Below are 13,035 nucleotides of genomic sequence, written 5' to 3'. Positions count from 1 at the left end.
AGAATTGCAGGAAAGTAGCTTGAAAACTGCAACATTTTCTCTCCGATGCCAAGAGGCGGGCCTTTTAAAATGTATATTTTCCCGTGCCTGAGACTTGGTTCATCAGCCATGTACTGTAGAAGCCAAAGTAAAACTCCTTGTAGGTTATTTTTTTATTGTACTTGAGTCTGATTATGAAGGGGTCCCTGATGAATTTGCTAACACAAAAGGGGTGTACCATGGGTTTACATCTCCTACCTTTGCTGTCCTCCCTTTGCTGTCCTCTCTTTATGGTCCTATCGCCCAAAAAATACATATTAAACCCCCCCCCCCCCTTTTTTGTTGTTATGTGTCGGTTTACCTGGGCGGCATTCACAGGGAAACTAGGAAACGTATCCAATGTGAAACGGTGTTCTTCCTCTCCCAGGTGTGTTCTACTTCCTGGGTTCCATAGTGAACTTCAGCCAGGACCCTGACGTCCATTTTAAATACATCCAGGCGGCCTGTAAGACCGGACAGATCAAGGAGGTGGAACGCATCTGTAGAGAGAGCAACTGTTACGACCCGGACAGGGTCAAGAATTTCCTCAAGGTACCAGGGCGACCCTAGCAGGGTTGGTTGGGGGAACGTTTAGCACAGTCGTTAGTCTAGCAGACTACAATCTCTCTTTCTTTCCCATCAGGAGGCTAAACTGACAGACCAGCTGCCTCTGATCATAGTGTGTGACCGCTTTGACTTTGTCCATGACCTGGTTCTCTACCTCTACCGCAACACTCTGCAGAAGTACATTGAGATCTATGTTCAGAAGGTAAGAGTCATCAGTCTGGCCGTAGGCACAGTGAGGAGGAACACAGCACTGCAGGGAAGGAAGATGAAACATGTCAAGATACCTTATTGTTGGTTTTACCAATCGCATTAGCTATCCTAGAAATATTTTCTGCTGTCATTGCCTCGCATTGATGTGTGTTTTGTAGGTGAACCCCAGCCGGCTGCCGGTGGTGATAGGAGGTCTGTTGGATGTAGACTGTGCTGAAGACGTCATTAAGAACCTGATCATGGTGGTGAGAGGACAGTTCTCCACAGACGAGCTGGTGGCAGAGGTGGAGAAGAGGAACAGGTACAGGACACACCACTTACACACATGGTCTCCAACACTGTCTGCTCCTGTACTTCCTCAACATTTAGTCTTTCAGGCCTCTTTTCCCCCCTGTGAGGCAGTGCTTCGAAGTCCAAGTATTGTGTGTGACTTAGGTTTTCAAAAGGGGTTCTCAGAAGTACATTTTCGTGTGTCCCCCAGACTGAAGCTGTTGTTGCCGTGGCTGGAGTCTCGTATCCACGAAGGCTGTGAGGAGCCGGCTACCCACAATGCCTTGGCTAAGATCTACATAGACAGTAACAACAACCCGGAGCGCTTCCTGAAGGAGAACACCTTCTACGACAGCACTGTAGTGGGGAAGTATTGTGAGAAGAGAGACCCCCACCTCGCCTGTGTCGCCTACGAGAGGGGCCAGTGTGACCTGGACCTTATCAAGGTCTGAGCACGCACACGCGCTCGTACACCCACCCACACACACAACTATGATGCATTGATTGATGTGGTTTCATTGTGCTCTGTTGTAGGTGTGCAATGAGAACTCCCTGTTCAAGAGTGAGGCTCGCTACCTGGTCAGACGGAAAGACCCAGAACTATGGGCCAATGTTCTAGAGGAGAACAACCCTTATAGACGCCAACTCATAGACCAGGTCAGTAGAATACCCTGTGTTGGTATAATGTGGTTTACCTACTTCCTTGTGTTCTGACCTGTGGTTCCCTGTGTTGTTCCTTGTGTTTGCCAGGTGGTGCAGACAGCTCTGTCAGAGACCCAGGACCCAGAGGAGGTGTCTGTGACGGTCAAGGCCTTCATGACAGCTGACCTGCCCAATGAGCTCATCGAACTACTGGAGAAGATTGTACTGGACAACTCAGTCTTCAGCGAGCACCGGTCAGTCACCACACGTTTTCTCTCTCTCTCACACTCATACACACACTACTTGGCACCACAGTTAAGCTTTGAGGTTGAAAAGACAAAAATATTTCAGAAGTTCTACTAATACCTGTAGTTGATGTCTTATCTAGCGTCTTTATCTTCTGTTTCTCCCCCAGAAACCTCCAGAACCTGTTGATCCTGACGGCCATCAAGGCAGACCGGACGCGTGTGATGGAGTACATCAACCGCCTAGACAACTACGACGCTCCAGACATCGCTAACATCGCCATCAGCAATGAGCTCTTCGAGGAGGCCTTCGCCATCTTCAAAAAGTTTGACGTCAACACCTCAGCCATTCAGGTAAACAAGAGTCTGAAGATGATCCAAATATTTAACTAATCATTGTATCTGCTTTATTTCAATGCGCCAATAATGCTTTGCTTTACTTTGTGCTCCTTACAAATATTTTATCATGGTACCCTCTATTTAATACCAATAATACTTTTTCTTTGTGCCATTTACTCATTCACACAGCGTAACCATACCGTCCACCTGTGTCTCTAGGTTCTGATCGAGCATATCAGTAACCTGGACAGAGCCTATGAGTTTGCAGAGCGTTGTAATGAGGCTGCTGTATGGAGTCAGCTGGCCAGAGCCCAGCTCCAGAGAGACCTGGTTAAAGAGGCCATCGACTCCTACATCAAAGCTGACGACCCGTCAGCCTACATGGAGGTGGTCAGCGCGGCCAGCAAGAACGGTAAGACAACACATCACCATAACCAAGCTACACTCACCACKGAGTTCCAAACTGCCTCTGGAAGCAACGTCAGCACAAGAACTGTTCGTCAGGAGCTTCATGAAATGGGTTTCCGTGGCCGAGCAGCTGCACACAAGCCTTAGATCACCATGTGCAATGCCAAGCGTCGCCATTGGACTCTGGAGCAGTGGAAACATGTTCTATGGAGTGACGAATCCGCTTCACCATCTGGCAGTCGGAAGAATCTGGGTTTGAAGGATGCTAGGAGAACGCTACCTGCCTGAATGCATATTGCCAACTGCAAAGTTTGGTGGAAGAGGAATAATATTCTGGGGCTGGTTTTCGTGGTTCGGGCTAGGGAAATCTTAACGCTGAAGCATACAATAAAATTCTAGATGATTCTGTACTTCAAACTTTGTGGCAACAGTTTGGGGAAGGCCCTTTCCTGTTTCAGCATGACAATGCCCCTGTGCACAAAGCGAGGTCCATACAGAAATGGTTTGTCGAGATCGGTGTGGCAGAACTTGACTGGCCTGCACAGAGCCCTGACCTCAACCCCATCGAAGACCTTTGGGATGAATTGGAATGCCCACTGTGAGCCAGGCCTAATCGCCCAACATCAGTGCCCGACCTCACTAATGCTCTTGTGGCTGAATGAAAGCAAGTCCCCGCAGCAATGTTTCAACATCTAGTGGAAAGCCTTCCCAGAAGAGTGGAGGCTGTTATAGCAGCAAAGTTGGGACCAACTCCATGATTTTGGAATGAGATGTTCGACAAGCAGGTGTCCACATACTTTTGGTCATGTAGTGTATGATGTTTGTGTGTATGTGATGTGTGCATTGTAGATAACTGGGAGGATCTGGTGAAGTTCCTTCAGATGGCTCGTAAGAAGGCCCGGGAGTCGTACGTAGAGACAGAACTCATCTTTGCTCTGGCTAAAACTGGCAGACTGGCCGAACTAGATGAGTTTGTTAGCGGCCCTAACAATGCCCATGTACAACAGGTAAAGGTGTCAAATACGTACAAAATGCATATACAGTGCCTGAAAGTATTCAGACCCCTTGACTTTTTCCACATTTTGTTACATTATAGCCTTATTTTAAAATAGATTAAATAGTTTATTTTTCTCATCAATCTACATATAATACCCCATAATGACAAACCAAAAAATGTTTTTTAGAAATGTTTGCAAACTTTTTTTTTTCTTTTTTTTTATCTGATCAAATTTATATAAGTATTCAGACCCTTTACTCAATACTTTGTTGAAGCACCTTTGGCAGCGATTACAGCATCGAGTCTTCTTGGGTATGACGCTACAAGCTTGGCATACCTGTATTTGGGGAGTTTCTCCTATTCTTCTCTGCATCTTCTCAAGCGTTGCTGCACAGTTATTTTCAGGTCTCTCCAGTGACGTTTGATCGGGTTCAAGTCCGGGCTGTAGCTGGGCCACTGAAGGACATTCAGAGACTTGTCCCGAAGCCACTCTCTTGGCTGTGTGCTTAGGGTCGTTGTCCTGTTGGAAGGTGAACCTTCGCCCCAGTCTGAGAACCTGCTCCAGGTCGCTCAGGACTTCATCAATGATCTCTCTGTACTTGGCTCCGTTCTTCTTTGCTTCGATCCTGACTAGTCTCCCAGTCCCTGCAGCTGAACCCCCCCCCACCCCCACATGATGCTGCCCCCACCATGCTTCACCATAGGGATGGTGCCATGTTTCCTCCAGATGTGACGCTTGGCATTCAGGCCAAAGAGTTCAATCTTGGTTTCATCAGACCAGAGAATCTTGTTTCTCATGGTTTGAGAGTCCTTTAGGTTCCTTTTGGCAAACTCCAAGCGGGATGTCATGTGCCCTTTACTGATGAGTGGCTTCCGTCTGGCCACTCTACCATAAAGGCCTGATTGGTGGAGTGCTGCAGAGATGGTTGTCCTTTTGAAAGGTTCTCCCATCTCTGCAGAGGAACTCTGGAGCTCTGTCAGAGTGACCATCGGGTTCTCGTTCACCTCCCTGACCAAGGCCCTTCTCCCCCGATTGCTCAGTTTGGATGGGCTGCCAGCTCTAGGAAGAGTCTTGGTGGTTCCAAACTTCTTCCATTTAACAATGATGGAGGCCACTATGTTCTTGGGGACCTTCAATGCTGCAGAAATGTTTTGGTACCCTTCCCCAGATCTGTGCGTTGACACAATCCTGTCTCGGAGCTCTACGGACAATTCCTTCGACCACATGGCTTGGTTTTTGCTCTGACATGCACTCTCAACTGTGTGACCTTTTATATAGACAGGTGTGTGCCTTTCCAAATCATGTCCAATCAATTGAATTTACCATAAGTAGACTTCAAATAAGAATTAAGTTGTAGAAACATCTCAAGGATAATCAATGGAAACAGGATGCACCTGAGCTCAATTTAGTCTCATAGCAAAGAGTCTGAATACTTATGTAAATAAAGTATTTCTGTTTTTTTGGGGATAAATTTGCAAAAATGTCTAAKCCTGTTTTTGCTTTGTCATTATGGGGTATTGTGTTTGTATATTGTTATTTAAAACAATGTTATTTCATCCATTTTAGAATAAGGCTGTCAAGTAACAAAATGTGGAAAAGTCAAGGGTACTGAATACTTTCCGAAGTAACTGTATATTAACATGCAACATTTTGTCACTGAGACTCTTAGTCTCAACTCCTCTTTCTCCCTTTCCACTCATTCCTCCCTTTCTCTCTCTTCCTGTTCTTCTCCTCATCCAGGTGGGAGATAGGTGTTTTGAGGAGGGCATGTATGATGCTGCCAAGCTGCTGTATAATAATGTGTCCAACTTTGCCCGCCTGGCGTCCACGCTGGTACACCTAGGAGAGTACCAGGCTGCTGTGGACAGCGCCAGGAAAGCCAACAGCACACGCACCTGGAAGGAGGTACACCTTTACATTTCTACACACATTCTGCTCTATGTGGAAGAGATGGATGGAAGCTCCATTTGTTGGGCTGTGTATCATTCTCTTTCTCCCCCCCCAGGTGTGTTTTGCGTGTGTGGCTGGGGAGGAGTTTCGGTTGGCTCAGATCTGTGGTCTTCACATCGTCATCCACGCTGATGAACTGGAGGAGCTCATCAGTGACTATCAGGTAATTACCCTTTATCATTCACCTGATGAGGCCCTCCATAGTTTATTGTCAGGTGTTTACTGTTTTCAGATATTTCAGGTGTCTGTACAGTATCTATGTTTTGTGGTTAACTCACGTTTGTGTCTCTGTATCAGGACCGGGGCTACTATGAGGAGCTGATAGCCCTGTTGGAGGCAGCATTAGGTTTGGAGCGTGCTCACATGGGCATGTTCACAGAGCTGGCCATCCTCTACTCCAAATTCAAACCCCAGAAGATGAGAGAACATCTGGAACTCTTCTGGTCCCGTGTCAACATCCCTAAGGTGTGATGCATCTGTATGTGTGGCTCTGAAAATATTTATTGGAAGTAAATATTTCTCTCTCCCATATCGGTCATGTCTGTTACCTCACTTCCTGCGGTTTTCCAATCAGGTGCTGCGAGCGGCGGAGCAGTCCCACCTGTGGGCGGAGCTAGTGTTTCTGTATGATAAATACGAGGAGTATGACAATGCTGTCCTCACGATGATGTCACACCCTACTGACGCATGGAAGGAGGTGCAGTTCAAGGACATCATCGCCAAGGTAACATGCCCTCTCTCACAAAACAGTTGAGAACCTCACTGAAGGGCTAAAAGTATACTAACCACAACTCTAGCCAATCGCTCTCATTTTCTAGTTCTTTCACCTCTCTTCACAAGGAACTTCATTGTGTTGTATGACTCTTTCTAGGTGGCCAATGTGGAGCTGTACTACAAATCCCTTTCCTTTTACCTGGATTACAAACCTCTGCTGACAAACGACCTTCTGACCGTACTGTCACCACGGTTAGACCACAGCCGAGCGGTCACATACTTCACCAAGGTAATCAATCAAAAAAACTGTCATTTAAACCAGGAATTGAATGAATGTAAATAAAAAATAAACTGAATCGCACAATAGAACACTTTATATTTAGCAGCAACACAAGACCAAATAATGTGACATCTGTCTCCAGATGAACCAGTTGAAGTTGGTAAAGCCTTACCTGCGGTCAGTCCAGAGTCACAACAACAAGGGAGTCAACGAGGCCCTCAATAACCTGCTGACAGAGGAGGAGGACTACCAGGTGAGGGAGTTGTGTGTGTGTACTGTGTGTGTTTTTGTCCATAGACTCTGAGCCTGATTTGTCTGCCTGTGTTGTCTATAGGGTCTGAGGGCATCGATCGATGTGTATGGTAACTTTGACACCATTGTTCTGGCCCAGAGACTGGAGAAGCATGAGCTGATTGAGTTCAGACGCATCGCAGCATACCTCTACAAAGGCAACAACCGCTGGAGACAGAGCGTGGAACTCTGCAAGAAAGACAAATTATACAAGGTAAACATTTTAGATACTAGCTGTTCCTGCCAAACCAGCGTCTGGATGCAGACACACTGCTGTGCACAGGGTTTTCATCTTTTTGCACTAAACATTTTTGTTGTTGGACCCTTTCACATTTTACTCTACTCTGACTATAGCCTGATGTGGACACTGTTTCGCTTTGTAGGAGGGAAATTCTAGTGAATATTTTTGGCCAACTGCAACCTGTTGAAATAAGTGTCTTCAGTTTTCTCCTCAGTAGCTTTTCAGCTTTGCAATGGTATGTAACCACTGGTGCAACATCTATGAGAATCAAAATGTTCCTGAGTGGCGCAGCGGTCTAAGGTACTGCATCGCAGTTCTAGAGGCATCACTACAGACTGGTTCGATTTCACAACCGGCTGTGATTCGGCGTCCCATAGGGCGTCGCACAATTGGCCCAGCATCGTCCGTGTTAGGGTTTGGCCGGGGTAGACCGTCATTGTAAATAAGAATTTGTTCTTAACTGACTTGCCAAGTTAAATAAAGTTTAAAATAAAAAATATCCATACCTTCCCCTGTCAGCCTGTCTGTAGTTTCAAATCAATCAATCTTTTAATCGATCCCAAATCAATCCACCAATCAATCAGTCAATAAAGCCCCCTCTTCCTGTGTGTGTTCGTCAGGATGCAATGCTGTATGCTGCCGAGTCTAAGGATGCAGAATTGGCTGAGACCCTGCTGCAGTGGTTCCTGGAGGAGGGCAGGAAGGAGTGTTTCGCTGCCTGTCTGTTTGCCTCCTATGACCTGCTGCACCCTGATGTGGTGCTGGAGCTGGCCTGGAGACACAACATCATGGACTTTGCCATGCCATACTTCATCCAGGTCATGAGGGAGTATCTCACCAAGGTCAGTCCTGCTGCAAACACAGCAAGCACAGGCTGTGTCCCAAATGGCACCCTGTTTCCTATATACTGCACAGCTTTTGATCAAATTAATCAAATTAGTGCACTATATAGAGAATAAGGTGCAATTTGGGACACATATCACATTTGTTTTCAGTGGGTGAAAATGTTGTAAAATATAAATAATCAATCTCTTCCTGCTAACTAGACTGTTTTATTTTTCCATAATTATTGATTTATCTTCCTGTAAGAGACAGACAGACAGTTGTCCTGTAGGTATTGAAAAGCAGACAGGGTTTCGAAATGAAGCAATACAAATGAAGAGGAAAGTAGTGGAACGTTTACTTAAAGATGTGATAATGCTGCTAGGGAACGCTTTCACTCGGTTTCTTTTCAAAGGCTAAAAGATTCTGTACAATTATACAACTTGATTATTTTGTATTTCTTCACTAAGTTTAAAAACATGAGTCACTACTTAAGTGGGGAACCCTAGCATTAAAGTAATCTCTCATGACATCACTTCCTTTGACCCCAAGCCATATGAGGTCAAATAACTTTTGGTTCTCTTCCAGGTTGAGGTTGCGGAGAAGGTGACGGTCTCTMGCTCTTTATTTCTTTCCTTTTTGTTCTGTCTGTTTTCTGTTGTAACATAGACCCTGGGTTTTTGATGTAGGAACCTACCATGGGCATGTACTGTAGACTGAGAATAATGGAGGGAGTGCTGGTCAGCCCTGGTCCTCGAGAACCCTGCACCCCCTGTGAACTTATGTTCCAGCCCAGCACCAACACACCTGATTCAGCAAATTGTGTTTCTAGATTGAAGACTGAATGAGGCGTGTAAGTGCAGGGCCGAAACAAAAACCTCTAGGCATCAAGCACATAGAAACCATATGTTTGATTCCACTCCAGTCATTACCACAAGCCTGTCCTCCCCAATTAAGGTGCCACCAACCTCCTGTGCTCTAGGACCAGGGTTGGCCACCCCCGAGTCTCTCCTCTAACTGCTAATCCCTGACTGCTTGCTCCTAGTTAACAGTAACACATGGTAGAACAGTGTGGTAGAACAGTGTGGTAGAACAGTGTGATAGAACAGTAACACATGATGGAAGTCACTATTATTCGAGTCACAAGTTGTCAAGTAAAATACATATATATCACATTTTGACTAGTCAATGTAATTGTAAAATAGGGACATGTATCAGTCGTGAGGGCATGACATCAGCAGAAGGCAAGGCAGGTTGACGTGCTCAGTGTAGATTTATTTACAGGCCTTGGTAATCCAATGGTGAAAGTGCCATATCCTACAAAAGGTATACGTAGATTTACCAAATATACACAAGCAATAGCCCAAAATAAATATCCTCTGTATCAGGCTTAACCTGTCCTATCTGAACAGACACAGGTAGAGGGCAAGACTGTACAGACTCGCCTTGAGAAACCAAAGCTTGAACAGGTAGGTCTACATAAATAATAAAAGCACTTGGCCTAGGACAATAAAATTTCCCAATTGGCAATTACAACCAATAAACTGGTTCTACAATGTAAAAGGCAATTTCCACATCCATTGGTACATTCCTCTTAATCAGACGTAATGATTCTTAATGGTATTTCAACACCATGCATACATGGAACAATTCTCTTATTCAACGTTCTGACTCCAAAGCGTGGAGCACAGGCCTATTTCTATGGGCACTGAGGTGTGCACGCTCCTGTTACGCACAACCAGAATGAACGAGACTAATGGTGCTTTCAAGACTACTGGGAACTCTGAAAAGTACAGGGTCAAATCATGACGTGAGTGATATCACGTTGGAAAGTCGGAGCTCTAGATAGAGTCCCGAGTCCCCTAGTTGGATGATCGTTGAGTCGGACCTCTCTTTTTTTCAAGTTCCCAGTTGTCTTGAATGTACCGAAGTCGGAGATTTCCGAGTTTCCAGTTGTTTTGAACGCGGCAGTAGGACACAGACACACGCAACTCTGGGAAATTTGAACAAAGGAAACCATACATTAAATAAAAGAGAACTTGTACCTCATGAATCTTGTGAACGTTCGTGTGCACAATAAACATCACGCCACTCGGAGGGTAAGAAATGGTTGGCTAAATGAAAGGCCTATCAAACATGAAATAGAAATGTCTACGTGTTGCAATAAACTGTACAGGGATGGAATGATGAAACGCTAGCAATTATTGTGGTATTAGATGTAATATAGATTGACCACATAGGACCAATGCATTTAAATGTGTGAAAGAAAAAGCAAACATTTTCAACAAGAGAAAAAGCACTTCACTTACGGGAGTTTGGAGAGTGCAAGTGAAGAACGCGACTATGGTGCGTCTTCGCCACAGTAATAATTCATTTTAAAAACAAATTCCAAATGCAAGCTTCATAAGTAAATGATCAATTTCAAGCAATTGTTACATACCAAAAGACCAGTAGGCCTATGCTAGTAATTGTTGCCCCATTGCTGGTGAGCTTGCAAAGTAAACAGTTAATATTCTTGATCACCAAACAATTTTTGAAGATACATATTTATTTTCTTTTAATATGGCAATCCTCTCTCCCCACAATTTGACATTTGTTCAGCAATCTGTTCACTAGCTCCAATCAGTGTACATTTCACTAGCCAATCTTTTGCAGTTTTTTGCAAGTGCGTAGCTGCGGCTACTGCCTCTGGCTGTGTGTAGAATAATCCACAGACTCTTCCACAAAATGAGTGAGACAAAATCTGGCCAGATAAGTTCTAGTCATCAGTCTCAAGTCAAAGTCGAGTCTTGAGTCAAGTTATTTATATTTTCTGTCAAGTCTCGAGTCATCAAATTTGTGACTCCAGTCCATAACTCTGGAAGGTGCTGTGCTGTAATCCTCCACATCAGTAGTCAGCTAGCCTGAGTGTCAATCTGTTTGTTCTATCATGCCAACCCCTTGTCATGTATTGGCCTGACAATGACAGCAATGGAGTTGGCAATAGTACTAACAGATCTGGGACCAGGCTAGTCAGCAGCTCCAGGGCTGCAGGGTCTGCTGGTTTTCAATGTACTCACCTGGTTAGATGGGCAGCAGATGAAGTGTCACAGACACAGTGACGCTTCCTGGATGACTGGAGTCGCAGATCCCTGCTGCAGATCTGTAGGACTATTCTCATATAGCTTTAACAGCTATGTACAGTAACAGTGTAGTGCACAGTACCACATGGTGAGAAGCATCCGCTAGGTATACAGACAACCAAATGCACCATATTCCCTACTAGCTTTCTACACTAATGATTTGAATCAGTTTGATTTTGGCAGTTTGTTGTAGTTATTCCAATGTAATTGTTCAGTTGGTTTTAGTTAATTGGCTGTTCAGACAAGGCACATCTTCATCACTTGGAGCTATTACTCGTAAGAGATTCCAAATGGCCTTTCCTGTTTGGAATAACTTCAAAATTATTTAATTGCATGAATTTATTATTAATAATACTTTTATTTGTATAGCGCTTTTCAATGGAGGCAACAAAGTCCTTCCCATCATAAAATAATACAATAAAAGTACTAACAAAGAAACAAAGACCGGAGGAAGGACAATGAAACAAGATAGCTAATAAATCATACGTGAAAAGTATCTTTATGAAAGMGTCTTCAGTGGGGATTTAGAAAGAGGCACTGAATCTGCAAATCTGATCTCTGGCAGATTCCAAAGTCTAAGGGCCCTAATGGCAAATGCCCAGTTTTTTTTATGTTCAACCTAGACTTTGGAATGGTCAACGTTGCCCTGCKAGAGGATCTCAGGCTGTGTCCTGGCTCGTAGGGAGATGAATGATCTAAGATATAGGATTGGGCTAAACCACTCCTAGCCTTAAACGTGATTAATACAATTTGAAAATCGATTCTAAAAGTGACTGGTAGCCACTATAGAAAAGCTAAAACAGGTGTGATATGGTTACATTTCCTGGTGCCTGTTAAAAGCTGAGCTGCAGCATTTTGAACTAACTGTAGATGGAGTGATTTCTAAGACGTATACAAAGAGTATTACATGARGTAAATTAAACATTTCTGTTTGACTCTTGAATACATCAGAAACCTTGCTTGATTTATGTTATATTAGCCTTTATTTGACCATGTGCTTCTCACACTTCTAAAGCATTGCCTGGGAAGATCGCAGCACATTTTACTTTAACATAATGACCACAAACTAGCCTTGGATAAGATAGCAGTTAAGTGTACCACTTACAGTTTAAAAAAAAGATGCATGCTCTTAACCAAGCAAAATATCTTTGATAAACAGCTCTAGATGCGTTGATGACATCTAGCATTTTGCTAGGCAAGGAGGAGTGTCCTGTAGTAGAAGCATGCTAAGTTATGAATTAGGTTTGTCTGTTTTGCTCCTGGACTGAGATGTGTTTTCTAAGATTGGATTAAAGTGGACTGTCAGTATCTTGGCATGGACTGAGCTTCTCCTCAACAGGAGACGCAATGAAATGCTAATAAGAAGTACATTTACACAAGCCCTGCTGTAAACAGTGCTTTTAGAGTAGTTTTAAAGACACTTCCTCACCTGTAAAGAAAGCTTCTCACCAATTCCGCATGACATCTTCTCTAAGGCATCCAAACTGTAGAGATTGATACTAGTCTATAAGGTGTAGTGTATAATATTGTGTGTAGTGTTGTCTTCATGACAAAAATTTAACACCAATAAATTGTCCTAATTTCTGTCTGCAGAACATTAAGATTTGTCTTTTTTTTGTTGATGAAAAATTGTTTGTCTAGTGAGCCCACCCATTAGGCGACTGACGGACTCCTCTCTCTGACCCCTGTCTTGTTGTCAGGTGGAGAAACTGGAGGTGTCAGAAAGCCAAAGGAAGACTGAGGAAAAAGTCACAGAACCCACCCCCATAGTGTTTGGTAGGTTCGGTAGTGCAGTCTGATGCTTCTAAAATCCCAAACTGTCTCCAGTCCTTCTGCTCCGGTTCCTTCTAGCCTGTTAAAGGAATCCTCTGTGGTGGGGATGAGTCAGGGAATCTGAATGTACCGCTAGAAAGCAGGC

At 44.2% G+C, this 13,035-nt stretch overlaps 1 protein-coding gene across 3 annotated transcripts in view; it reads left to right on the top strand.

Annotated features, from left to right (window-relative positions):
* The window catches only part of LOC111957903 (clathrin heavy chain 1-like), a 29,810-nt gene extending 16,775 nt beyond the window's left edge, over positions 1 to 13,035 (top strand). The window contains exons 14-32 of one of the 3 annotated variants that reach the window (XM_023978995.2): positions 407 to 570; positions 662 to 787; positions 954 to 1,096; positions 1,277 to 1,511; positions 1,600 to 1,722; positions 1,816 to 1,961; positions 2,123 to 2,306; positions 2,511 to 2,703; positions 3,549 to 3,706; positions 5,438 to 5,602; positions 5,703 to 5,810; positions 5,945 to 6,112; positions 6,222 to 6,371; positions 6,519 to 6,650; positions 6,784 to 6,894; positions 7,033 to 7,146; positions 7,794 to 8,015; positions 8,584 to 8,607; positions 12,818 to 13,035. In XM_023978995.2, the coding sequence (XP_023834763.1) occupies positions 407 to 570; positions 662 to 787; positions 954 to 1,096; positions 1,277 to 1,511; positions 1,600 to 1,722; positions 1,816 to 1,961; positions 2,123 to 2,306; positions 2,511 to 2,703; positions 3,549 to 3,706; positions 5,438 to 5,602; positions 5,703 to 5,810; positions 5,945 to 6,112; positions 6,222 to 6,371; positions 6,519 to 6,650; positions 6,784 to 6,894; positions 7,033 to 7,146; positions 7,794 to 8,015; positions 8,584 to 8,607; positions 12,818 to 12,916 (2,765 nt within the window). In that variant the 3' untranslated portion in view covers positions 12,917 to 13,035. Of the gene's footprint in view, positions 1 to 406; positions 571 to 661; positions 788 to 953; positions 1,097 to 1,276; positions 1,512 to 1,599; positions 1,723 to 1,815; positions 1,962 to 2,122; positions 2,307 to 2,510; positions 2,704 to 3,548; positions 3,707 to 5,437; positions 5,603 to 5,702; positions 5,811 to 5,944; positions 6,113 to 6,221; positions 6,372 to 6,518; positions 6,651 to 6,783; positions 6,895 to 6,975; positions 7,147 to 7,793; positions 8,016 to 8,583; positions 8,608 to 12,817 lie in introns of all 3 variants that reach the window. The other 2 variants (XM_023978993.2, XM_023978994.2) reach the window with 2 other exon arrangements.

Source organism: Salvelinus sp. IW2-2015, linkage group LG33 (assembly GCF_002910315.2).
Source record: "Salvelinus sp. IW2-2015 linkage group LG33, ASM291031v2, whole genome shotgun sequence".
NCBI classification, from domain to species: domain Eukaryota; kingdom Metazoa; phylum Chordata; class Actinopteri; order Salmoniformes; family Salmonidae; genus Salvelinus; species Salvelinus sp. IW2-2015.
This window is presented reverse-complemented; position numbering and strand designations above follow the sequence as displayed.